Source organism: Nicotiana tabacum, chromosome 6 (genome assembly GCF_000715075.1).
Source record: "Nicotiana tabacum cultivar K326 chromosome 6, ASM71507v2, whole genome shotgun sequence".
NCBI classification, from domain to species: Eukaryota; Viridiplantae; Streptophyta; class Magnoliopsida; order Solanales; family Solanaceae; genus Nicotiana; species Nicotiana tabacum.
The window spans coordinates 117720142-117747870 of record NC_134085.1 but is presented as its reverse complement, the minus strand read 5'-3'; the positions used below and the strand labels follow the sequence as shown (position 1 = coordinate 117747870).

The following is a 27729-nucleotide window of genomic DNA, read 5'->3' as shown; positions in this document are numbered from 1 at the left end:
ATGTTCTCGGAGAGGCAACGTTCGAGGAAGGCAGTATATACTTTATTACGAATTAAAAACAAAACATAAAGATACACTTCACATAACAATGTGATTACTCAAAAATAGTCTGATAGTCTTGTGCTTTTGTTTTCACATAGGAACAATTGGGCTCCCTACTTTTCAACTTTATAGCCCATATTTATGGCAATCATCCCATGAACTGAAGTTCCATAGCAGCACCAACAGCAGCAGAAGGAAGAAGAAGAAGAAGAAGAAGAAAACGAAGGAGGAGAAAGGGGGCTGAAGTTATTTAAAAAGTGGGTACAAATTAAAAGTTTTTTAAAAAATAGGTATAGATTAAATGGGGGCGACCAAATAGGGCGCCCGGTGCAAATTTTACCCTAAATACTACTAATAAAAAGCCCAAGCAGCGCACTAGAGGAGAAGTTGTGGGTATCTTTACATTTTCAGCCCAGGGGCTAAGAAAAAATTCACCCGCCTAGCCGTAACTGTTTGTAGTTGTCCTTGGTGTATATTCAATATATATGTATACACACTAATCATACACAAATATACTAGCTAAAATTGTAAAAGATAAATATTAGAGTTATTTTTTGTCGTGGGCGTTGTTGGGTTGCTATGTTGTGTAATAATCCCAACCTTTTAAACTAACATAACGGGTCAGCTTAAGAACCCATCTTTCTGAGTTGTAAGCCTGATACAACGGAAACGGGAGAAATTCAAATATAGTCAGATTTACAAGTGGTCATTTAAAAATAGTCATAGTTTCAAAAGTAATCGAAATTTTGCCAATTTTCATGTAAAGATAAATTTGAACGGAAATACTGTTCAAAATCCGGAAAAATACTCCAATATAATATACTGGAGTTCCATACTGGAACTCCAGTATATATTATACTAGAACTTTCCGCGTGTTGGAGTTCCAGCATAATATGATGTAAGTTCATACACAGCTGCATCGATCTCCAGTATATTATGCTGGAACTTTCCATGTTGCAACAAAATAGTGACTATTTTTCAATGACTTTACAAACGCTGACTATTTTTGAATGATCAGTCCGAAAACTGGCTAGCCACGCTATGGAAATCGATTTAATAACCCCTGGTTTAAGCAATTTCTGTTGTTTTCCGCATAATTTATGGTTTATGTGAGTCCATACCTACTGCTGGGGACTGCAGATGGAAAGGAAAAGGAGAGTGGGCATTTGATGGGATTCCTAATACACCCAAGTCAAGTAAGGTAAATTTACAACCACAAGGTTACAACTCGAATCCCCCCTCCCCGTTTAGCACTTAAACCTTTGACTGGAGCATCACTTTGTAGTTTATGAAATATTTCAATGAAATCGCATGAGTCTGTTAACTGTCCACATCAGTTTGTATTGGTTTTAATACAGGGTTATAGAAAGACACAAGGCGAAATTTGATTTTTTTCTTTTTTGCAATTTTCAACAAGGGCAAGGGGATAGAGCAAGATACAGAGTCTTGAACACAAATTACTAAATAAAGAAATTAAGTTCGTACTGGATGTATTAAGCATTTCAGTTGTTGGTACATTCTCCCTTGGGGAGAACTGACGCCAAAGTTGAAACAACATACAACTTAAAAAATAAAATACGAAGATGACTATACATTGGCTTAAGGGCATCCTTGATGCAGCAATTACGAAAAGGAATTTACAAAGAAAAACTCTGAGCAGAAACAGTGAACTTGAATCCCTGTTGCTGTCTCTAGAAGCTTCACTAAGCACCTCTGCTCCCTAAACCATCCGCAAGCCATTAGATCTTCATACGAAAAGAATTCAACAAAATGGGGTATATGTGTTGTTGAATGGTACTCCTTGTTAATTGCTAAAACCACTTGACTTCTTCCATGATACCAAGCACTTGAGGAATTCCATCACCTACAACCAGGAAAATGCTATTTGTTCAGAATTTCATAGCAAGAATGATCGGACTAAAGCATAGCATGCTGGATGAAAAGGTTTCTGAAGCAGCTTCATTCGGTTAAGACACACTTTCATACCTCAGATGGATCCCTCAGAGAGTAAAACGCACTGCTTTCTTTTGGTGCAGAAGATACTAAGATTCCGTAACCTTTATTTCCCTCTCTCAAGACCTGTTAACAAGCGCATTTCTTAATTTAGTATATAATTGGCCATCCCAGAAGGAAGCGGGTCTATTATATAACTTCCTATTGGTCTGCTTAACGTTACCTTGAATGCATCTTCATCTGTACGATCATCTCCAACGTATATGGGAAGAACATCATCACAATTTTTCAACCCTAACAAAAGAAATTGCATATTATATTAGTTTTATTTTTTTCACTTGCGATGAATGGGATTCAACTGTTAACACATCTTAAAACCTTCAGTACAGTTCCATAAAGCAGTCAAAGACTTCACTCACCCAAAGATTCAAGTAAGAACTCAACAGCTTTCCCCTTGTCCCAGTTAAGCACAGGCCTGACTTCTAAAACCTGAACAAGGTTATGGAGCAGACAGTTAGAGGAGTTAAATATAACAAGACAGTAACTTTCCTACTGCAATGCAAAGTGCAGTGCAGAAGCAAGCTCAGATGTGTACCTTCCGGCCATGTGTCAATCGCAGACGTGGGTAGTGTTTTAACAGTTCATCAACAGATTCTCCAATAGCTGACCAACTCTGTTATAATTTACACAAGCACAAAGCAAGAAGGGATAAGAACCTTCAGACAGGTAAAGAAAAGTAACATAATCTTTTACTTGGATTTTAAACCAAATTAACAATCCATACCTTCTCATCTACGTTACGATAGTGTACAGAAACACAGAATTTGTTGTTCTCAACCTTTGCTCCCGTGATGTCTTTTGTGAGCTCAACAAGAGATCTAAAAACCTGCTTGAGCATAAATTGAAAACATTGTTTTATACCGAGCGCTGCCACAAATAGCAATAATTTTCTTCTAGCGCAAAACTCTTATATACCTCATCAATCATTGGTAAGAACTCACTAGCAGGTTGGAAAAGATTAACTTCCTTGCCCTGTGTACAAAGAAGCTGGTTGATGTCAGTGAGTTCATAAGAAAAAAGATGGTTGGATGTCCTAATTTGCTTCAATAGAGATCAGCTTTAGCATCTTTACCTGCTTGTCAGTAAATTTAATACAACTATAGTCATCAGAAACGGATCGAACAGGGCCCATTATATCCATCCCATGACTACCAGCGTAGTAAAGTTCTGCTAGTCCGACAAAGTCATATACCTGGACACAAAAATATCCGAACAATAAGAGAAGAATCTTGAAAGCTTTTAACATAGTAACGACAAGATTTACTCTTAAAAAATAATCTTGCCCAGTTAAATAAAAGCATTTCTGAGCACCTTATCACGGCTTCTCCCGCTAATAATTGCTGTGGGAAAGTATTTAGCCACATTCCTCACAGTAGCGCGCATCTGAAAAAGAGTGACCTAGTGTCAAAAAAGAATCCTGCAAGTGTAGAAGAAAGTTTCTCCCATTAAAAAGTTAAGATACTCACAGCACCAGACATGAAGGCTCGATCTGGATCATCTACAATTGGTGACAAAGTCCCATCATAGTCCAAAAAGAGTGCTATTCTTTTGCCTTTTGCATAATTTGTGATTTGCTCAAATGATGAAAGTGCTGAGGGGTACTTGAGCTGAAAAGGCACAAAAAGTAATAAAACGACTTTCTTATATGCTTCCAAAAGTAAGATCCAGGCAAATATTGTCTAAATACAAAGAACATAAATAGCTTTACCATCCAAATGCGGTAGGCAAGATCACTTTCATTTGCTGTTAGTTCAGCATTGGAGTCCTTATTTTTCTTGCTATGTGTAGGAGATGACGATTTCATGGCGTCCAACCAAGTGTTTGATCTAACATCATCTAGGATTCCTGGCTTCTTCCTTGGGATAGTAAGGAATAGTGTGGGAGAGAAAGTTGCCCCAGTCGGTGAGTATGGCATCAAAGCAGAGTGGATGCCCAATCTGGACTGAGTCATTGGGGCAGGATCAGTAACAACTGGGGAAGTATTTGATTTCAGGTCCATTGTGCCCAATATCTTTTTATGGCAGAATACAAGTTTATCAACTTGACGATAGTTTACTAATTAGAATGTCTCACACACTTCTAACCAACCCTTTTGTCAATGAAAAACCACCTCTTCAAAGTAACCTTATCACTGCAGCCAGGCGTATGGTCCATCAAGCAAAAGATCCCTGGAAACTGACAATCACAAGACAATGAGTGAGTGAACAAAAGATGACAATAGCAAACTCATAATTCACAATCCAACATAGATCTTACTTGCACATCCTCCCGCTTCTTAACCTTAGTTTTCTAGTCAGTCAGCTTAATAAACTGCAAAATATGTGAGAAGGAGATTTGTTAAGCAGCTGTATGTCTCAATATCACAGATGTAATTACCAGATGAAAAGTTAAAGTGATGCAGCATCTAGAATACAACAGAAGTCTAGAAACTTTGTAACTCGAAGACCACAAAAATCTACAACTCCTTGGCCCAGAGTGTACTGTCAACAGTTTGCGTAATAAAATTAATCGCAAGTTGGAGAAGGTTCCAACCAGAAAAGAAAGAACTGAGGTAGAACAAGACTTGAAAGAACTTGATTTAAAAGAATTTCAAAAAAAACATACACAAAAAAGGCAAATCAAGGTTTCTGGTGATTCCAAATAGCACGCAATCTGGAAGACTATTGCTGTGAACGTCTGAAAGGAATACCTACTAACAAAAACATATTACTAACATCAATGGAACAGATACATTACGAGATGACCTTTGAAAGACTAAACTGCATGTTATCTAACAGGTCGCATAAAATAATAGTGGTCCTAATAGTGATATTTGGTTAGGAAATTTGGCAATTGGCAGTAGGTAGCTGTTAACCTCCCCATAGCCCACAAATTGAGAGGAAAAAACAGCAGATATAACCACATAATATGGTCCTTCAGAGAAGCATGGGGAGCATTAAGCATATGGACCCCTCTCATTAAATTCTAGTAATAGAAAAAAACGATGACATTGAAAAGAAATTAAATTCATGTAACTCCATATTATAGTTGCTATCATGCACCAACTTGTGACCACCACCAAGAATAGAAACATTTGGAGATAACAGATTCCCCTTCAACCTTTTTCTTTCTTACCCCTTCTAATCTCTACGTATATTATCAAGAGTATGCTTTTGTTTCAGACATCAAAACATATCCATTAACAGTTGGACGCCAAGAAATAATATTCTTTCCTTGAGTATATTTGTGGATTGGAACTGTGAAATGATTACAAATGTATTGATATTAGCCTGTCTTGATCATGATATTATAGGAAGAATCTGGCCACAACTAATCGAGGATTGAAAATGATTTTGTAAAAATTGACAGATGAAGATGATATCTAAATGACATACATCATACAGCTCCGTTACAAATAAAATAGCAGGACTTATGCTGACAATATCTGCCTTGCTGTTTGGAGAAAAACGGAAATACCCGAACTTGTCAATTGCTTGAAGCAGCACCACAGATTTATAATATAATATCTAACATGACTATTCACAAACAAAAAAAAAACGATAAATAAGCAAATCCTTTAGTGAAGGAAGGTATTCCTAACAACTCTCATCGCCGAAGTTCTTAATATTTCTTCAGCGCCCATATGAATGCGGAATAATAATAACTTTTGCCCAAAAAAAAACAGAGGTAAAAGTCAAAATATCAGAAATTAATTATTAAAACGACATTTTGTAATCACAGAACAACTGATGAAAAATGAAATAGGACTAAAAATATCAAGTTAAAACTGTTTAATGATGACATTTTCTAATCACAGAGCAGCCGGTGAAAAATTTAAAATAAAAATGAGGAAAAAGGACCTGATTTACAAGCGGAAAATGAACGGAGACGTGTCAAAGCAAAGAACGCCTAAAAAGGTACTCTTTACCAGAATGAAGGACCGAATGAATATAAAACCTACAATGACGTCATAGGAATAGGCAGAAACATCGTTTACAACTAAAAAAGCTCGAAGAACAAGACGATAGAACTTGCATTTTTCAACATATAGTGCAATACAAAAAATGCAGAAATGGTACCGGCGAGAAAAGGAGATGACGTCAGCTTACCTCCGGGAGGCAACAATCGCTGCGAGGCAAAACCGAAACCCTAGAAGAAGTAGGAAAATCACGGAGAAAGAGGAACTGGAATTTGTTTATTCGGTTTGTCGAGAAAAGAGAGGGTTAAGAGAGGGGAGGGGGTGTTTATATTTATATATAATGGGGACAGAGACGTGGTGGAGAAGGCAAAAAAGATGGCAGGCCTCTCGCAGCTTGTATAGTTGAATTCCAACGAAACCAGAAAAACCAACTTTAATTTTCAACGCCCCCCCCTTTGACTACGCTTTTCCCCACGCCAGTTGAACATCCAACCCCCACCAAACATTTGCTTTTTTTAACATGTTAAAATGCACAAAAAAATACCAACTTTCAAGATGTCTGTCCACAGTTAAAAAGTTTTTTTGAAAAGAAAATAGTTATAAGTTGGATCTCATGTTTGCATTTGGTTGTCATTTAATTTTAACAAAATCAAAATTTATAAACAATATTGGAAAAGGGAAATTTGTGTTGTTTGGATAATCTTTCGAGAAAATTAAGTTAACTTTGTAAAACCTTATATTTTAATAAATGTTTTAAAGGATAAAGGCGAGACTCATATTAGCCTAGAGATAGGATAATTATTGTACCACGACTATGCAACGGTAGATGCAGACACATATAATAGATCGATATGATATTGACTTGTTCTAAGATTATATCTATAAATTTCTTCTTTTTATTTTTTTTAAATATTTGATAGTATAACTTGTATATTGTACGTTGTTTCACTAATAAGAATTTATTGGCTAAGAATATATTATTCACATATAATTAACAATTTTAATTTTGTTTGAATTTTCATAAAATCTATTTTGATAATTTTTTAGAGATTTTTCATGTTCTTACAAATTATTTGACGGAAACAACGAAATAACTTATGGAGTTGAAAGTACCTTAAGCTAACTTCTACTACAGTAGGTAAAGTACCTCAACTTTTTCATTTAAAACATTGTTCTTAATTGTTTTTATTAGTCACTATCATGATTTGTCAAAGAATCGGTTAAATAAAGAGTTATATTATGTTTGGCCAAGCTTTCAAGAAGTCAAAAATATTTTTTTATTGAAAGAAATATTATTTTAGAGAATTGTTTGATCAAGCTTTTAGAAAAAAATAAGTATTTTTGAAGAAGTGCAATTTTTTTTATTTTACCAAAAGCACTTTTGAGGTTGCTACTTTAATATCAGTAAAAGTATTTTTTAAATTAATTAAGCAAACACAAATAACTTGTCTTCAAAAGTTTTTTTTTTTTTTTTAAATACTTTCAATACAAAATACTTTTCCAAATAAGTGATTTTGAAAATTTGGCCAAATAAATTATGAATGTAGACATTTACCATGATATGCTTTTATGTAGTACAACTCTTTACTGACGAATACAGTTGAATTGATGCATGAAACATGAGACTTTCCCTTCTTAGGCTTTGCTTGCAACATTGAAATTCATATCATTAACTGAAGCGCCCCAAACATTATCCTGCCTTTACATTTTTGAACTGACCATTAATATTTTAGCTCTGCATATAATGAACTTTACAAAAGTGAACTTTGAAGTAATGATAAAGTTATTTTTGTATAATTTATAGGTTATGGTCCGAGCCATGAAAGCAATCATTAACGTTTGTGTTAGGATATAGACTGTTAATGTAACATTGGTTGTATTGGTGAGAAAAAGGCATTACACGTGGAATGTTAGTATGTTGACGAAGCATGACATGTGGAGCAGTGATATAGCGACAAAGTGGCATTCTCAATTAATAGAATTAATTGAGCGAGAAAGGCACGGGAGAAATACCCACGAGACAGTATAAAGAAAAGAACCGGGTCTGACAGTTGTCAAAGAAGAAGCGAGGACTGAATGAATAAAGATCAAAAAGAATGGAAGATACATGAACTAAAAGTAAATAAGGAAGGGGAATTGGAACAATTATAAGACATTTATAGTAAAAAAATATGTCAGTTATGGTAATCTGCGGTAATGGACAATCAGTATAATTAATGCATACAATAAACTCGAATTATGTGAGAAAAATCATTATGATTGTACACTCTTATATAAGGATACAGAATTCTATTGGTAAAGACAGATCCTAAGTATTATTGAAATACATTCTATACTTCTTTGCTTTATCGAAGTTTTCGGCCTTGACTTTGGGAATTGACTATCGTTTCATTCCTTATTTCTCTTTGTCAAATTTTTATATTATTTTTATTATTTTCCTAGATATTATGGTGAAAGTGAAGTAAAACTTGGTTATCAGTAACCCGTTTTCTTTTAAAAATAGACTTTAACTGAGAAGTTTATTTTTTGGTTAAACAAATTGGTTCCGTCCTTTCCCAGATTCTATGTGAATGAGATGTTTTGTGCATCGGAATATCCCAATAATAAACTTTACTGCCTCTGTCTCAAATTATTTGTCATATTTTTCTTTTACACGTCACTTAAGAAATATTAATGAGAAGGGGGTTTAGACTATTTCACCTTTATTTATGTCTTAAAATATAATCTCTCTTCATATAATATTTATTCTATTTATATTCTATCTCCATTTTTAAGAACAATTACTATTAAGAGTAAAATAGGAAAAAATTAATTTATGTTGTCTTCAACTTCTAAAATAATAATCAATTTGAGACACCTATTTTTAGAAATCACGACAGATAATATGAGACGGATGGAGTATATTTTAATGAGACAAGAGGGGTTGCTCTGATGGTAAGCAACCTTCACTTCCAACTAAGAGGTTGTGAGTTCGAGTCTCCCCAAGAGCAAGGTGGGAAGTTCTTGGAGGGAAGGATGTTGGGGGTCTATTTGGAAACAGCCTCTCTACCCCAGGGTAGGGGTAAGGTCTGCGTACACACTACCCTCCCCAGACCCCACTAAGTGGGATTATACTGGGTTGTTGTTGTTGGAGTATATTTTAATGAAATTTTATAAGAATATTAAGGACCAGTTTGGCCATAGATTTTGCCAAAATAAATTTGGGTTTTATTTGGCAAACACATGTTTGGCCATAAATTTTGCCTACATTTTGACAAAATCCCAAATCCCAAAACCAGCTCAATAATTGGTTTTGGGTTAAAATATCACTATTAGATTTTTTAAAAATTGCCCCAAACTTTTGTATTTTATAAAGAGCCCACCATTTATTATTTTGTAATAATGTTGTTTGTCTTCTTGGTCATCTGATAGTGTATCGTGTAGTTCATTATAAAAATAATAATTTTGTACCAAATTTATTTATGTTCAAGACTAAGGTTTGTGATAATATAATGAATGTTATTGATAATGGTATTGTTTGGTATTTGTATTAGTTTTTAGAACTTGTGAATATAAGTCATATTTCATATTTTTCCAAAATAAATTTGAGAAATATATTTTGAAAATTGATGATCAATCACATTTTCATCTTCCAACTAAACTTCACCCAAATCAGATTTTTCAAAATAAATTTTGAAATTTATGGTTGTCACACCTCCTTTTTGCGCGCCTGCCCCGAAGGGTAAAATGCACGGGGGAGTTTTTCCAATTTAAGTGACAATATTCGAAATGAGATTATTTATTTAATTCAGAGTCGCCACTTGGGAAAGGTTTGGCTTTTGGTGTCCCAAGTTACCGGTTTATCTTGAATCCCAAATCGAGGAAAATATTCGACTTTCCAAATGAAGTCTGCGAACCAGAATTCTAAGTAAGGAATTCTGTTGACCCGAGGGAAGGTGTTAGGCACCCCCGAATCCCGTGGTTCTAGCACGGTCGCTTAAATTGTTATAATGGCTAAATATCTGATTTTTATACATGTTATAACTTGTGTGCTTTTATTAGGTTTAAACCGCTTTTGTTATTATCGTTTATTATGGAATTGCAGCGTCGTGGAAATGCATCTCGAACCACGTTACAATCAATGCACCCGTGGTTGTTAATACATTCCGACTCCGTTGAGATTTGAATTTGGGTCACATAAATGCGCACCCGAATTTAAGAATGTAATTTAATTAAGTCGCGCCTTAAGAGTCTAACGCGTTTATTATCTTTGGGGAAGGCAGTAAAATTCACTAAACAGTCCATCCCAAATTCTAAGTATTTTATTGTGACTAGTTATTGAGGGCCCCGCAATTTGCATTTTTTATTTGGCGAGGCTCGTCTCATTGTTTTTTTTAAAAAAAAGGATAATCTTAGCATGACTACGTTTTCTATTTTTTTTTCGTTTTCTAAAATAAATGAAGATAAGGTCCTACTTTATTTACATACTTTGGAGTTATTATAGCTAAGTTTCGAAAGTGAATCATTAAATCTGAAAACGATACAATAAGAGCAATTGGTTAACCATTATGGGCCCAGATCCGATGTGTAAGGGGTGAAACTGGACCTGTGTCATCCTAATTGAGATGTTGGGCTTAGCTAAATGACTCTGCAAATGTTTGAACTTTTTAAGAATCCGGAATGAAAATGATGCTTAATGAAACCCATTTTTTACTAATTCAGATGAACAAGTTGTTAACATGAAATAGTTTGAACTATTGAGTAATCGCCTAAGGCCTGATACATATTTGGAACATGCTGTTTAATCGACCAAATTGAACTAGCAGAATGTTATAACTACACTATCAGTCCATTTAAAACAAAAGCCTACGGGGAAATAGTTTACGTCTCAAACTGCTATAGGATAAAGCCCACGTTATACATAAACAACAACCAACGGATCCTAGTTCATGTAGCTAGCTAACATATATACAAACGAGATCCAATATGTAAGCAGAGTTTACCTAGGCAATGCACAGCATGTTTTAGATACAGACAATAAAAAGGAAAAGACTACATTAAACTATAGCTACAGATCTTTCCCATTTCTCGCATTTATGCTTCGAATAGCTTACAAGATATACCAGTGTATTCAGTTTGTGTACCTGGATGTTGAAACACAAAGAAGAAGAAGAAAGTAGCAGATCAGCAATAGCAAATGGCAGCAGCAACCAACAAATAACAGATGTGGCACTAGAATCAGCAGTGTGGGACAAATAAGATACAGCCAAGTGAAACTCAGAGATCCAGAAATGTTTTAGAAAAAGAAATCCCAAAGAGCTAGAATAGCTTTGATTGAGCCTAAATCTCAAACTGAATGTCAATTTTAAAACAATGGAACAATGCCCCCTTTTCTGGAGTTTTAGAGTTTTTTTTTTCCAGGAGGCTTTCTTTATGCCTTTTCTTTAAGTTTTGTTCTCCCAAAACTCTGTCCCCTCTCCCTCTTTTTTCAGAACTCTTAATCTCCCTTTCTGATTTCTTTTTCCCTTTTCAACTCTTTTTTTTATGTCTGACCCCCTGAACTCTTCAATCCCCCCCCCCTCTTTCCCTCCCTAACTCTTGCTGTCTTTATAGCCTAGAATCAGCCTATTCACCAACCTGTTCAACAATTGAACTCCCCTCATGTTCCCTTTTCTGTTTTTCCACTCACAAGTTTAAAAGAAAGGTCCCCCCATGAGATTCCCCTGACAGCCTCCTTTTTTATTGCTAAAGTGGTCTGTCCCTTATTCTAATTAGCAAGTATGGGCAGCCTGAATATGCCCTGACAGCACATGCTGTCAAATTTGCTTTAATTCAATAAAGAACTACAATGCACATGCTGTCCAAGATCTAAAATGAGTGAACATGCCATCAATTCAAACTAAACTCTGAAATCCATATTAAACTGCAGCTATAAACCAATCCTTAAATGATTTCTGATTCAACTAACAGACCACGAGCAGTTAAAATCAATTCTTAGCTAACTCAAACAATGCCTTAGTAAAATTAAATAGCATGAGTCAGATTACTATCATCGCAAGCTGAGACTAATTGACGACATGTATCGAATCGACTATACTAATTATAACATAGAACAAACAGTCGATCAAACAAACAACACAAATAGGGCATCAACTTTCTTTGACAATTTTGCACGACACAGGGAAAACACAGGCATTATCGATTCGACGATATTAATCAAATTGAAATATGTATATCACTATACGTATTCAACCATAAACAGAATAACAATCGACCGAATAAAAGGTCTTATGGAGATGGAGAACAACTGACAGCAAAATCCCAGAAATAAGCAAACAAACTAATTAACCATGCCGATAAACTAAACTAAACTAAAACAAACAATAAAAAAGGAAAAGTGACCTTACTCTGAAAAGCTTAAACACAGACGACCCAGGCCCGAGCTTGATTTGTCCATTTGAGGTCGAACAGATCTTAATCGAGGTGTTCTCGACCGAGAACACTTCGATTAAGGTCTATTAGACCCCAACCTTCCGTTTAATCTAACTGGATTCCAAAAATTCTTGTGTTCTAGGGTTCGAACAGTCAGATTTGGGGTTTTGGGATTTGTGGGTAGATTCGGACCAAACCAAGCTTGGTTTGGTCACGAGTGAGGCTAGGGTAATGGCTGGTGTGAATCTGAGGTGGGTCGGTGTAGATCGGGGTTTTGCTCGAACCTTCAAACGAAGATTCAAGGCGATGGGGAATGATTCGAGGCAAGGGGGTAACAGATCCGTGTTCAGGGTGGTGAGGTGCATCCGGGGTGTTACTTTGGTGGTCATCGGCATTGTTGCCGCCGGGTTTACGGTGAGAGTGCACAGGGGCGGCTAGGGTTTGGGAGGTCTGGGTTTGGGTTTGGGACGATGAAGGGGGTGTTCGTATGGGGGCGTGGGGTAAGGGTTTGGGCTTATATAGTTAGGGGAAAATTAATCTAGGTCGTTAGATTATCAACAATCGATGGCCTGGATTAACCAACTTAAATGGAAACGACGCCGTATGGGTTTAGGTGAGACCGGTGGGTCTCTGGGTGAGACGGGTCGGGTTTAAACGTGGGTATGGAGATGTGATCTTGGTTGATCATTCTGAGATCAACGGCCCAGATCAAGCATGATCAAGACGACGTCGTTTGGATGTCCCTGAGGCCAACTGATCTGGACTGGGCAAAGCAGTGCTTTTGGGCCTGATTTTGGGTCCAATTTAAATGGCCCAATTCCGATTTAACTCATTTCTTTTCCTTCTTTTAATTTTTGATTTAAATAAAATTCCTAACTAAATTGTAAAATCAAAATAAAATCCATACAAATATTAATTAATACCCAAACAACAATTATCACTCACATTAAACATTTAATTAAAATAAAATCACTCAATGACAACAAATAGAATAAAAGATGCATATTTTTGTGATTTTTCCTTTTAAAACCAAATTATGGTTTGATTAATTCCTAATAGTAGAACGATATCCTAAACTCGCATGCGACATATATTATTTTGTATTTTGTTCAACAAAACTAAACAATCACAAACAAAACTACAAATAACTGCCAAAATGCCACGTAAACTCCAAAAATTGTACAACAAAACCATTTATTTTATTTTTTTGATTTCTTTTGGAGTAATTGTCGTGTAAACAAAAATCACGTGCTCACAGCTGCCCCTATTTGTTCGAAAACATGCGAGGTTTTCGTGCAAAGATAAAGTGAGCGGATATGAGCAATTTTTGCCCGTTGGATTACTCCGTGTGAAGCACATTTTTGAAAGATTTGACCGAATCTTTGCTTCAAAGATCTCTTACATATCCTGGGCTAAACAGAAATCAGGTCAATGTAGTTCGGGAAACTTTGGTAGCTGGGACTACCATGGGATTGCAATGCTTGCTGTTACTGCTGTTGCTATTGCCACTGTTGCTTTACTGACCGCCTTATTACAACCAAAGGAAAATTAAAACTGAACTAACTACTTATGCCTGTCGACCGCTAGTTACAAGATTCCTATCTATAATTCTTTTGCAACTTGATCTTGGGTCTTAGCTGATTCTGCTTGTAGACTTCGATCTGAATCTTGATGCTGGCAAGTTGTAGGCGTTTGTTTATTTCTGCAGTATTGAGTGAAACGGGATTGGCAGAGCTCGGGAATTTTGATCAAATTTTGAGCGACCTGCCCTTTGTTTGTTCCGATATTTGGGAACATCTTCTTTTTGTTCTTTTCTTCTTTTCTTTATTCTGGATTGAGACTCAAACCGTAGGTCATCTCGATCCATGTGCCTCGAGGTCAGACCTGCTGAGACAACAAAACAAACGAACGAAATTTTCTGCCCCAGTTTCACTAGAAAAATTTCGTGAGTTAATTGCCATAAAAATCTACAGGATTGATGAGGGGATTGGAAACCTCTAGTCTAAAAGGTGCAACTCAGGGATTGGAGCCCTGATGTCGGCTTAAAGAAAATTTGCTCAACTCAGGGATTGGAGCCCTAATGTCGGCTAAAAATAAATTGCTCAACTCAGGGATTGGAGCCCCAAATTGGGAGGATTGCCAGGTTACGCCGGAAACTGTCCGGGTTATGTCGGGAGAAAAATGAAAAAGGGCTCCTGGGTTATGCCAAGGAGGTGCACGGGTTATGCCGTGAAGACAAAAGAGGTCCCCGGGTTATGCCGGGGAGGAGAGAAAAAGGGGTTCTGGGTTATGCCGAAAAGGGAAAGAGTCCTCGGTTTATGCCGGTAAAGTCATCGGGTTATGCCGGAAAAGGTCCACGGGTTATGCCGGGAAGATTCATCGAGTTATGCCGGAAAAGGGAAAGAGTTCTCGGGTTATGCCGGTAAAGTCATCGGGTTATGCCGTAAAAGGTCCACGGGTTATGCCGGGAAGATTCATCGGGTTATGCCGGAAAAGGGAAAGAGTCCTCAGGTTATGCCGGTAAAGTCATCGGGTTATGCCGGAAAAGATCCGCGGGTCATGCCGGGAAGATTCATCAGGTTATGCCGAAAAAGAGAAAGAATTCTCGGGTTATGCCGGGGAAGTCATCGGGTTATGCCGGAAAAGGTCCACGGGTTATGCCGCGAAGATTCATCGGGTTATGCCGGAAAAGTGAAAGAGTCCTCGGGTTATGCCGGGGAAGTCATCGGGTTATGCCGAAAAGGTCCACGGGTTATGCCGGGAAAATTCATCGGGTTATGCCGGAAAAGGTCCACGGGTTATGCCGGAAAGATTCATCGGGTTATGCCGGAGAAGGGCAAGAGTCCTCGGGTTATGCCGGGGAAGTCATCGGGTTATGCCAGTAAAGTCATCGGGTTATGCCGGAAAAGGTCCACGGGTTATGCCAGAAAGATTCATCGGGTTATGCCGGAGAAGGGCAAGAGTCCTCGGGTTATGCCGGTAAAGTCATCGGGTTATGCCAGAAAAGGTTCACGGGTTATGCCGGGAAGATTCATCGGGTTATGCCGGTAAAGTCATCGAGTTATGCCGGAAAAGGTCCACGGGTTATGCCGGAAAGATTAATCGGGTTATGCCGGAGAAGGGCAAGAGTCCTCGGGTTATGCCGGGGAAGTCATCGGGTTATGCCGAAAAGGTCCACGGGTTATGCCGGAATGATTCATCGGGTTATGCCGGTAAAGTCATCGGGTTATGCCGGAAAAGGTCCACGGGTTATGCCGGAAAGATTCATCGGGTTATGCCGGAGAAGGGAAAGAGTCCTCGGGTTATGCCGGGGAAGTCATCGGGTTATGCCGAAAAAGGTCCACGGGTTATGCCGAGATTTTGATAGAAAAAGCTCTTTGGGTTATGCCAAGGAGATCCGCGGTTTATACCGGGATAGTTGAGGAATGAGGTCCTATGCTACCATGATTTGTTTTTCTTTTGGGGATTTTCATTTTTCTTTCTTGTCTTCTTTCTTTTCTTTGGTTTTCCTTTTATATTTCTTTTTATTTATCAAAATGCATGAAAGAATTCTGGGGAAACTTCCCTTTGGTCGTTTTCCTGCTGCAAAGCTGGTTCAACGCTCGCGCATTTCATTTCTTTTGGGCTATACCTACTTCTTGCACGGTTGCTTTGAGTAAAACCTGTTTTCAACAAAGAACAATTTATTAGTTGGAACGGTGGTTGGTTTTGTGGCCTTGATCGTCTCCATCGCTTGATCCCGACCCCATTTCCATTGAGAACTGTGCCGCTTGTTAGCCTTGAGGGTGAATCTCTTTCGCACTGACCAGGTTCAACCTTAGGATTACATGATGACTCGCCCTTGTGGGCTCTGTCGTATGCTTTATTCCGCCCTTAGGAACTTTGCCTTTGACTTTCTTTCCTTTCGAACGTCTTTACTTTGGAAGCAATCAACCAACATGGTCAGTCAAGATTGGACTGACGCACTCCTGAGGCTGTGTATTTTCTTTGACTCTTGCCAGGTGGGGCCCTGTGAAACCGGTCCTGCCACCTTTTCTTTGTAATTGTTACGGAATCAGAGTTAGACCGAAAGGGATTCAAAGAAAACTATGCAAAAGGAAAGCATATGAGTTTAAAGAGAAGCGTCCCTTTCGGGGGAAAAGAAGGACTTATCTAGAGTGCATGCTGGCTTCAAACTGACATGACATGTTTCTTGGACTGGATGCCCGATCCGCGTCAAACTCCAGCTTCTCATGAACCTATTGATCCGTGTTTCCAAACCAGAGAACCTTTCCAGGGAGTGATGAAGTACCCTCTTTTCGGCCGACAACGCCCTTTGCGGGTTTTCGCTAATCGACCTCTCTCATTTTTTATTTCTCTACTCTTGTCGCCTCATGGTGCCCGAAGGTTTTCACCGATAAGACTCTCTCATTTTATTTCTTTCAATTTGACTTCTATCAGATTCCAACAATGACGTTTTCCACTTTCCTGTCTTTGCCAATTGATCAGAAGGACTTGGACAAGGTCTTTGGGGTAAAAATGATTTTGGGTAGAACTACAACTTTGGAACCCTTTAGGCGGTCTCATGGTCGAACCATTATAACTTCTGCCCCAGTTTTACTTTGGGGAATTTCTTAGACTTTATTTTTGGTGTGACTGAACCTCAGGGAGAGGCTGCCTACGTATCCTTTCGGAATCAAGTCAGACGTAATTCATGCCACTTTTTTGTTTGGATTTTTTTTTCGTTTTTCTGATTTGCTTTGTTTTTCAACTTCCCTTCCCTTTTTCATTTTCATTGTTTTTTTTGTATATTTTTTTTTCATTTCAATTTCTTTCCTTTTTTTTTTCATTTTATTTTCAATAATATTTTCGAGTTCCAAAGAGGGTAATCAAAGAAGAGTAACCAGCTCAAATGGGTTTGCAAAGGGTTGATAGTGTTTGGGTAGCGAGAATGAAATCCTTCGTCATCTCAAACTGTGCAAAGACATCGCCGGAGCGATTTAGACATAGTACTGCATCTGCATTCATAGCGGTGTCGGGGTCATTTCTTTCGATGTCGCCCAGATACAAATGCTCCTCTTGGCAATATTTTCCAATGATGTATGGACCCTTCCGATTATGAGCAAACTTTCCTTGTGCTTCCTGGTGATGAGGAAGAAACGCCTTAACACCAGTTGCCCTGCTTCAAAATTTATAGGCGCGGGCCATTCTTTGTTGGTACAATTGCTCGTGACAAACTGCAGTCATTAAGGTCAACGTTCCATACGAGTCTAAACCCACTCACTGTCCTCAAACTCTGCTTCAGTGACGGACATTTCCCAAACCATGAACCAATTTTCTTTAGTTGTTCCTATTTAATTTTCTCTATATTTCAAATTTTGACTCATTATTTGAAGTCTGACGGAGTTCTTGGGATCTGGGCATGAAGTCCGCAAGCATGTCATGTTATTTAAAGCTGCATTATCAGAACTGAAGAGAACTAAAAGAAAATATAGTGAAACTTTGAAAAAATAAAGAAAGTGAACGATGAAATATGATTTCATTTCTTGGAATTGGGAAGACAACAGGGTCAACATTCAGGTAATTAAAAACAGGAAACTAAAGAAAGCATCTGAGTTACACCCTGGGATAGCTCGCGATGCAGAAAAAAGTGGCAGGGCAGGTCTACTAGGACTCTCGCTTGATCAGGAATGGTGTAGCCTTCCAGTTTTGAAGCTCGGCGCTGGGTCCCATGTATGATACCTCGGCGGTGCTAGTGCCCTCTCCTGGCTGGACCATGTATGTTTCGTATAGCATTTTCCTCATTGCCTCACATATTCCCTCACTTTCTTCAACCGTGAACACCTCATCATCTTCCTTTTTACTATACTTTGGCTTCTGTGGTATGCGTCCAATAACCACTGGCTCATTCAACCGAGGTGGTTTGATCGTCCCCCATACTACATAGGCCTGCTTGGATACATCAATTTTCTTTGTCGGTTCAGCCTCGCTGATTTTATTCTTCTCCTTCTCTTTCTCTTGCTTCGGGGTTGCCTTAGGCTTCCTTTCTGTATTAGCAATAGCAATTATGGCCTTAAGCGCCGGATTAAATTCCTTGTCTTCACAAATCATCCCAATTATCGGCCCGTTGTTGTGGGCGGGCAGCAGATTATTGGTCACATTTGGGACATCCTCGTCTTTCAACACAATTTTCCCTTGCTCTAACAAATTCTCTACTGCTTGTTTCAATGTCCAATAGTTGTTTGTATCGTGCCCTTCTACCCCTGAATGGTATGCACACCTGACACACCGCTGATATGATGGTGATTCCAGGTTTTGCCTGTTTGGTGGTATGGGCTGCAACAAATTCATCTGGACAAGCTTAGGGAATAGGGTGGAGTAGGGTTCACCGATTGGTGTATAGTTGGGTCTCCTGGGTGGTTCCCGAGGACGGAAGTTATTCTGGGAAGGTCGAGGATTGTAGCGGTTTCGGTAAGGAGGCTGACTTCTAGGAGGTGGAGCTTGGCCCCGATTGGCTTGCTGCGGCGGCTGGACATAAGGCTGGGTATTCATGACCATGTAGGGCTGAGGAGCATAGGTCACATTTTGGTGGGGGAAATAATGTTGCGGGGTTTTTTCTGAAAAACAGGGCCTGGGGTTACGATATTCTCCTGCTTCTGATGCCGCCATGGACGTCTCTTCCTTTTTCTTCCCTCTTGTCATTCCTCCGGACCCGCTTTGGACGGCTTGGGAGGTTACCCTTATGGCTGCCTGACTCAAAATTCTACCCATTTTCAAACCATTCTCCACCATCTCCCCGATCTTAATTGCTTCTGCGAAAGGCTTTCCCATGGCTGACATCATGTTTTGGAAGTAGTCTGATTCTTGAGCCTGGAGGAAAGTAGTGACCATTTCTATCTCGTCCATGGGAGGTTTTACCCTTGACGCTTGCTCGCGCCATTTAATAGCATATTCTCTGATACTTTCCGAGGGTTTCTTCTTCAAGTTTGACAAAGCATTTCTGTCTGGTGCGTTGTCAATATTATATTGAAATTGTCTTACAAAATCTCTGGCGAGATCATCCCATATATGCCATCGAGATATGTCTTGGTCCATATACCACTCTGAGTCTATTCCCACCAGACTTTCCCCGAAGTATGCCATCAACAATTCTTCTTTGCCGTCGGCTCCCCGCAATTGGTTGCAATACTTCTTGAGGTGAGCAATGGGATCGCCATGCCCATCATATTTCTCAAGCTTTGGGGTTTTGAAACCCACGGGTAGGTACACGTGAGGGAATATGCATAGATCGGTATAGGAAACACTCTTCTGTCCGCTTAAACCTTGCATGTTTTTCAAACTCTGCTCGAGGCTCCTCATTCTTTTTGCCATCTCATCTTGTTCAACAGCTTTAGGGTTCTGGTCTTGCCCAGGTACAAACTCGTATTGAGGTTGTTGAGGATGAGTGCTGGTGGTGAACCGAGTTGGTTCCAATGAGAAGGATGTGGCTTGGAATGTGAATGAGGAAGAGTCAAAATTGGGCCTGTGTGTAGTGGGTTGTGCCACGATTGGACAGGGCGGTGCGGTGAATATGCTTGTAGCTACATCCGTCGTTGATATCCAGGGGCAAGACTTAGAGGGTGATCCAGCAGAGTGGGCTGAAATGGTCGGGTACCCGAATGGGGTAGTTGGATAGCTTATGGGGATGTTGGAAGTCCCACTTGTCCGGGAGAACAACTCAGGGAACCCAGGGATTACACTCGGTGGCTCTTTTCCGTTATTCCAGTCATCCAACATCTCCAACATGCGGAGCCGCAGGATTCTGTTTTCCTCAGCAGTTGCTGACTCGGGAGTCGGGACGCCCGAGATTGAACTCTCCTCGGAGACGGGAATTGTCGGCAAAGGAATTTCCGAAGACATCTCTATACTTCCCTTTGATCTTGTGAAGTAAGTGTGAATACTCCCTCTCGACTTAACAACGGGTAACTGAACACTCCCTTTCGACCTCGTGAAGTATGAATGTGAGGCCAGACCTCCACCAAACCAAACCACCTTTTCTAAAAACCTGAAGGACTCAGCGGCCAGCAAACGGTTAGTTCGAAACAAACAACAGATAGGTAATCTCACGTTGGGGCATGATGCACCTATACAGTTAAGTGAATTTCTACATGTTTGCAACGAAGACATGCGTCATTCCGGCTTCTCTTTTAGGCTTCCTTTTTTTTTTATTTCCTATTATTATTGTTTTCATTATTTGCAGTTAAAAATGTGACCGGATCCGATGAGGATTGCCTACGTATCACGATGCCGTGTGAATCAGATCTTGCGTAGTTCAGGACATTTGCAGTTAAAAAGTGTTCATTTTGCATTGTGCCCATCCTGCACATTTATTAAGGTGATTTAAGCAAAAATGATTTGACTAAAAAAATGATTTGACTATATTTTAGAAAGAAAGATTCGATTTTCGAACACGGCCTTTCAGTACTTCGGGGATGAAGATTTTAAGGCTGTGAGGGTCAATCGATCAAAACTTTAAAAGATGATCGAAAGTGGCCGTTTATGCAAGGTCAGCCTTCCGCCGTCCCTTTCAGGAACATTTGGCTGTTTTTGACAATAACAACATCACTTGATTTATTTATGACTCTTTTTTCAGAATGGTGACCCGACATTGGGAATATGGCCTCGCAGAGCCTCGGGGACGAGGATCTTAAGGCCATTGGGCAATTTGGTCAAAATTTAAAAAATGACCAAAAATGGCTGTTTATGCAAAGTCAGCCTTCCGGCGTCCCTTTCGGGAACATTCAGCTATTCTTGACAAAACAGCATCACCTGACTCATAAATTAAAATTCTGACATTTTGGCTATTTCTGAAAAAGGGGAGGTTGGACCCGATGAGGGTTGCCTACGTATCTCATACCCTGTGAGAATCAGACCGGCGTAGTTCGGGCTGATCAGGCGCAGAGTAAACTAAACCCCTTCTGAATACAATCTTTTAAAGAAAAGGAGAAAAATATTTTTCTGGATTTTTATATATTTTGTTTTGTTTTTTTTTTATTTTTGAAAAGAGATGAAGACTAAAGAAATATTTTTTCTTTGAACTTTTTTATTTACCCTTTTTTTAAAAAAAAATCGAAAAATCTTTTAAGGAAGTATTTGGACTATTAGTCTGAATTTATAAAAGAGATACTACAAAAGAAACAACATTTTTTTTGAATTTTGAATTTTCCTCTTTTTTTTTACTTTTAAATAAATATATATATATATTTTTTTGGATTTTGAAAGTGATTAAAAGGATTTTTTTTATATATATATCAAACTAAAAGACAAACTTTGTTTTCATTTTTTTTAAAGAAAATTCCGGCGAGGTTTTGACACTACTTGGACATTGGTTTTATTTTTCCAAAAATAAGTAATTATCTCCCTACACTGCTATTTTCGTTTCCTTTTTTTTAAAGTTTTTTTTTAGAAACCGGTCAACATGCAGAACTGAAGCAAATAAATGCCCAAAACAAACGGGATGCAGCAGGATGGTCTTTTCATTTCAGGTTGCCTGTCCTAGACGGACTCAACCCCTGTGTTGAGTCCCCTATGTCAAATGCAACATGATGCAAATAAGCGTTCCTACTAGGGATCCGGCATGAGGTTTTGTTATACTAGGTTTATAACCTGGGTATTTGTTCTAGACTGTGTACCCAAGCGGACAACTCGGGTCGAGGAGGGGGCTACGTACCGGGGACCCGCGAGATCGTCCGACTTTGTAACTTATCCGGCCTCTTTCTTTTTTCAGGTATTGACACTAACAGAATAGGGAGTCTCGACCAGCGAGCTTCTCCCCGGAGGTAAGAAGAGAAGGGTTTCGGCACAGTTTATATACAGTTCAGATAATATCAAAGCGGTAAAAGACAACTTTTAGCACGTTATGCAAAAACATGTAATAAAGATCAGATAATAAAGCCAAATATAACAATTATTCTAAGCTCGAATTCTTGAACCCTGAACCAGTGGTTCTGGGTAAATTTCCCCAGTAGAGTCGCCCGAGCTGTCACACCTCTTTTTTGCGCGCCCGGCCCCGAAGGGTAAGATGCGCGAGGGGAGTTTTTCCAATTTAAGTGACAATATTCGAAATGGGATTATTTATTTAATTCAGAGTCGTCACTTGGGAAAGGTTTGGCTTTTGGTGTCCCAAGTCACCGGTTTATCTTGAATCCCAAATCGAGGAAAATATTCGACTTTCCAAATGAAGTCTGCGAACCAGAAATTCTAAGTAAGGAATTCTGTTGACCCGAGAGAAGGTGTTAGGCACCCCCAAATCCCGTGGTTCTAGCACGGTCGCTTAAATTGTTATAATGGCTAAATATCTGATTTTTATACATGTTATAACTTGTGTGCTTTTATTAGGTTTAAACCGCTTTTGTTATTATCGTTTATTATGGAATTGCAGTGTCGTGGAAATGCATCTCGAACCACGTTACAATCAATGCACCTGTGGTTGTTAATACATTCCGACTCCGTTGAGATTTGAATTTGGGTCACATAAATGCGCACCCGAATTTAAGAATGTAATTTAATTAAGTAGCCTAAAGATTCTAACGCGTTTATTATCTTTGGGGAAGGCAGTGAAATTCACTAAACAGTCCATCCCAAATTCTAAGTATTTTATTGTGACCAGTTATTGAGGGCCCCACAATTTGCATTTTTTATTTGGCCAGGCTCGTCTCATTATTTTTTTTTAAAAAAGGATAATCTTAGCATGACTATGTTTTCTATTTTTTTCCGTTTTCTAAAATAAATGAAGATAAGGTCCTACTTTATTTACATACTTTCGAGTTATTATAGCTAAGTTTCGAAAGTGAATCATTAAATCTGAAAACGATACAATAAGAGCAATTGGTTAACCATTATGGGCCCAGATCCGATGTGTAAGGGGTGAAACTGGACCTGTGCCATCCTAATTTAGATGTTGGGCTTAACTAAATGACTCTGCAAATGTTTGAACTTTTTAAGAATCCGGAATGAAAATGATGCTTAATGAAACCCATTTTTTACTAATTCAGATGAACAAGTTGTTAACATGAAATAGTTTTAAACTATTGAGTAATCGCCTAAGGCCTGATACATATTTGGAACATGCTGTTTAATCGACCAAATTGAACAAGCAGAATGTTATAACTACACTATCAGTCCATTTAAAACAAAAGCCTACGGGGAAATAGTTTACGTCTCAAACTGCTATAGGATAAAGCCCACGTTATACATAAACAACAACCAACGGATCCTAGTTCATGTAGCTAGCTAACATATATACAAATGAGATCCAATATGTAAGCAGAGTTTACCTAGGCAATGCACAACATGTTTTAGATACAGACAATAAAAAGGAAAAGACTACATTAAACTATAGCTTCAGATCTTTCCCATTTCTCGCATTTATGCTTCGAATAGCTTACAAGATGTACCAGTGTATTCAGTTTGTGTACCTGGATGTTGAAACACAAAGAAGAAGAAGAAAGTAGTAGATCAACAATAGCAAATGGCAGCAGCAACCAACAAATAACATCAGTGGCACTAGAATCAGCAGTGTGGGACAAATAAGATACAGCCTAGTGAAACTCAGAGATCCAGAAATGTTTTAGAAAAAGAAAATCCCAAAGAGCTAGAATAGCTTTGATTGAGCCTAAATCTCAAACTGAATGTCAATTTTAAAACAATGGAACAATGCCCCTTTTTCTGGAGTTTTAGAGTTTTTTTTTCAGAAGGCTTTCTTTCTGCCTTTTCTTTAAGTTTTGTTCTCCCAAAACTCTGTCCCCTCTCCCTCTTTTTTCAGAACTCTTAATCTCCCTTTCTGATTTCTTTTTCCCCTTCCAACTCTTTTTTTTTATGTCTGACCCCCTGAACTCTTCAATCCCCCCCTTTCCCTCCCTAACTCTTGCTGTCTTTATAGCCTAGAATCATCCTATTCACCTGCCTGTTCAACAATTGAACTCCCCCCATGTTCCCTTTTCTGTTTTTCCACTCACAAGTTTAAAAGAAAGGCCCCCCATGAGATTCCCCTGACAGCCCCCTTTTTTATTGCTAAAGTGGCATGTCCCTTATTCTAATTAGCAAGTATGGGCAGCCTGAATATGCCCTGATAGCACATGCTGTCAAATTTGCTTTAATTCAATAAAGAACTACAATCCACATGCTGTCCAAGATCTAAAATGAGTGAACATGCCATCAATTCAAACTAAACTCTAAAATCCATATTAAACTGCATCTATAAACCAATCCTTAAATGATTTCTAATTCAACTAACAGACCACGAGCAGTTAAAATCAATTCTTAGCTAACTCAAACAATGCCTTAGTAAAATTAAACAGCATGAGTCAGATTACTATCATCCCAAGCTGAGACTAGTTGACGACATGTATCGAATCGACTATACTAATTATAACATAGAACAAACAGTCGATCAAACAAACAACACAAATAGGGCATCAACTATCTTTGACAATTTTGCACGACACAGGGAAAACACATGCATTATCGATTTGACGATATTAATCAAATTGAAATATGTAAATCACTATACATATTCAACCATAAATAGAATAACAATCGACCGAATAAAAGGTCTTATGGAGATGGAGAACAACTGACAGCAAAATCCCAGAAATAAGCAAACAAACTAATTAACCATGCCGATAAACTAAACTAAATTAAAACAAACAACAAAAAAGGAAAAGTGACCTTACTCTGAAAAACTTAAACACAGATGACCCAGGCCCGAGCTGGATTTGCCCATTTGAGGTCGAACAGATCTTAATCGAGGTGTTCTCGACCGAGAATACTTTGATTAAGGTCTATTAGACCCCAACCTTCCGTTTAATCTAACCGGATTCCAAAAATTCTTGTGTTCTAGGGTTCGAACAGTCAGATTTGGGGTTTTGGGATTTGTGGGTAGATTCGGACCAAACCAAGCTTGGTTTGGTCACGAGTGAGGCTAGGGTAATGGTTGGTGTGAATCTGAGGTGGGTCGGTGTAGATCGGGGTTTTGCTCGAACCTTCAAACGAAGATTCGAGGCGATGGGGAATGATTCGAGGCAAGGGGGTAACAGATCCGTGTTCAGGGTGGTAAGGTGCATCAGGGGTGTTACTTTGGTGGTCACCGGCGTCGTTGCCGCCGGGTTTACGGTGAGAGTGCACAGGGGCGGCTAGGGTTTGGGAGGTTTGGGTTTGGGTTTGGGTTTGGGAGATGAAGGGGGTGTTCGGATGGGGGCGTGGGGTAAGGGTTTGGGCTTATATAGTTAGGGGGAAAATTAATCTAGGCCGTTAGATCATCAACAATCGATGGCCTGGATTAACCAACTTAAATGGAAACGACGCTGTATGGGTTTAGGTGAGACCGGTGGGTCTCTGGGTAAGACGGGTCAGGTTTAAACGTGGGTATGGAGAAGTGATCTTGGCCATTGATCATTCTGAGATCAACGGCCCAGATCAAGCATGATCAAGACGACGTCGTTTGGATGTCCCTGAGGCCAACTGATCTGGACCGAGCAAAGCAGTGCTTTTGGGCCTGATTTTTGGTCCAATTTAAATGGCCCAATTCCGATTTAACTCATTTCTTTTCCTTCTTTTAATTTTTGATTTAAATAAAATTCCTAACTAAATTGTAAAATCAAAATAAAACCATACAAATATTTTTAATACTCAAACAACAATTATCACTCACATTAAACATTTAATTAAAATAAAATCACTCAAAGACAACAAATAGAATAAAAGATGCATATTTTTGTGATTTTTCCTTTTAAAACCAAATTATGGTTTGATTAATTCCTAATAGTAGAACGATATCCTAAACTCACATGCGACATATATTTTTTTTGTATTTTGTTCGACAAAACTAAACAATCACAAACAAAACTACAAATAACTGCCAAAAATGCCACGTAAACTCCAAAAATTGTACAACAAAACCATTTGTTTTATTCTTTTGATTTCTTTTGGAGTAATTGTCATGTAAACAAAAATCACGTGCTCACAATGGTCAAACGCTAGGTAAGAAAAACTGCTAAACTAACCAGGGCTCCTCACTCGAGGCTCTTTGAAAAAATATGCAAGACACGTGGAATGGAGATTTCAATGAGTCCGGAACCCAATTGTGGTTCTTTTGGACTCAAATTACGTAAATAAGTGTAAAAAATTACTTTTCTATATATAACGCCAAAATACGCCACGCTATACCTTGACGGTAACTTTTGCCGTTAAGGTATAGCGTGGCGTATTTTGGCGCTATATATACTGACGATTTGACTGATAGGTATAGCATGTTGTATTTTTACGCTATACATATAACGTAAAAATACAGCACGCTATACCCCCGATTATGGACCCACCAATAAGTTAACTAACATAACAATAATTTAAATATGTATAGCGCATATTCAAAGAGCGTTATACATCAAAATGTTCGACCCCCCGGGCTAGCCATTTCCTATGTCTGAAGAACGTAGAATAAGAGTTTCATTATATTGGGGGTTAAGGTTGTGATGGAGAATAACTCTGTGAGGTATAGTTTATCTCCACGGGGTCATGTTAAATTACCACTTACAATGGAGTACGATAAATTGATATCGTTGTTATACAAAAAAATTAGTGTGAGGAAACGTTCAGTGATATTTAAAGTAACCGGAAGATATCCGTATTCCGTCATTCCGCAAGGGGCTACTTTTTACTCGAAGTTAAACATCTACCATGATGAAACTTTGAGGGATTTTCTGAGGACTCCGGATGAATACCGGGAATTTCTTGTAATCAAAATGTTGGATATGTACATCAAGGTCGAAGAAGTTTCCAACAATGAGGTTGCCGGACAGGTTCCGAATAACCCTCAGTCATCGGGTGGTTATTCTGGAGCAGATTTTGCCAGACAGGTTCCGGATGAAAGAGTTTTCCTTGATTTAAACTTATCACCGCCTGCTTTACATAATTCACAAGATTTTGGTGTGTTGGATCATGGTGGTCCATCCGGTAGTCATCACCTAAATGAAAATGTCCATCATGGAATTTCATCACATTACGACTTGTATGTGAAGTGATACGGCTATATGGAAAGTATTTATTAATTTTAGTAGCTTATTATTTTATTGATGGTGCAGTGAAAATGAGCAAGTTGAACCACATGTACTAACTCAATTGCCCGAAGACGACGTATTAAATCGGGATCTAGCAGATGCACAGAGTGAGGAAGAGAACAGTGATTACAACAACAATGCTGATGAATCTGGAGACGAGACAACCTTTCCTCGTGAGGATGGTGATGAGAAGGAAGGACCTGATTCGACGAGAGAGTATGCTCCACCCCCCTAGACGAAGTGTGTACAAGTCCCAAGTGTCGTTTCATTCAAGGGAGATTCCTTACCTTG

At 38.7% G+C, this 27729-nt stretch overlaps 1 protein-coding gene across 6 annotated transcripts; it reads right to left on the bottom strand.

The window, feature by feature from the left end:
* Window positions 1-1502: 1502 nt before the first annotated feature.
* Window positions 1503-6357, bottom strand: LOC107814858 (trehalose-phosphate phosphatase A-like). Of its 6 annotated transcripts, XM_016640349.2 has the most exons (14): window positions 6144-6264; window positions 4660-4744; window positions 4312-4365; window positions 3764-4230; window positions 3522-3662; window positions 3367-3438; window positions 3128-3247; window positions 2971-3027; window positions 2780-2881; window positions 2591-2668; window positions 2415-2484; window positions 2219-2289; window positions 2029-2121; window positions 1503-1906 (listed from the first exon to the last, which is right to left on the bottom strand). In XM_016640349.2, exons 4-14 carry the CDS (start codon window positions 4052-4054, stop codon window positions 1847-1849), a joined length of 1155 nt encoding a protein of 384 aa, XP_016495835.1. In that variant the 5' UTR covers window positions 4055-4230; window positions 4312-4365; window positions 4660-4744; window positions 6144-6264; the 3' UTR covers window positions 1503-1846.
* Between the last annotated feature and the right edge of the window lie 21372 nt (window positions 6358-27729).

What these genes read in the sequence shown, in the direction of transcription:
- LOC107814858 (XM_016640350.2), bottom strand. Translation starts at nt 4,054, where the DNA reads ATGGACCTGAAATCAAATACTTCCCCAGTTGTTACTGATCCTGCCCCA. An exon ending in TCTTACCAATGATTGATGAG is followed by an intron (nt 2,882 to 2,970) that starts GTATATAAGAGT and finishes ATGCTCAAGCAG; the next exon opens with GTTTTTAGATCTCTTGTTGA. An exon ending in GTTCTTACTTGAATCTTTGG is followed by an intron (nt 2,290 to 2,414) that starts GTGAGTGAAGTC and finishes TTCTTTTGTTAG; the next exon opens with GGTTGAAAAATTGTGATGAT.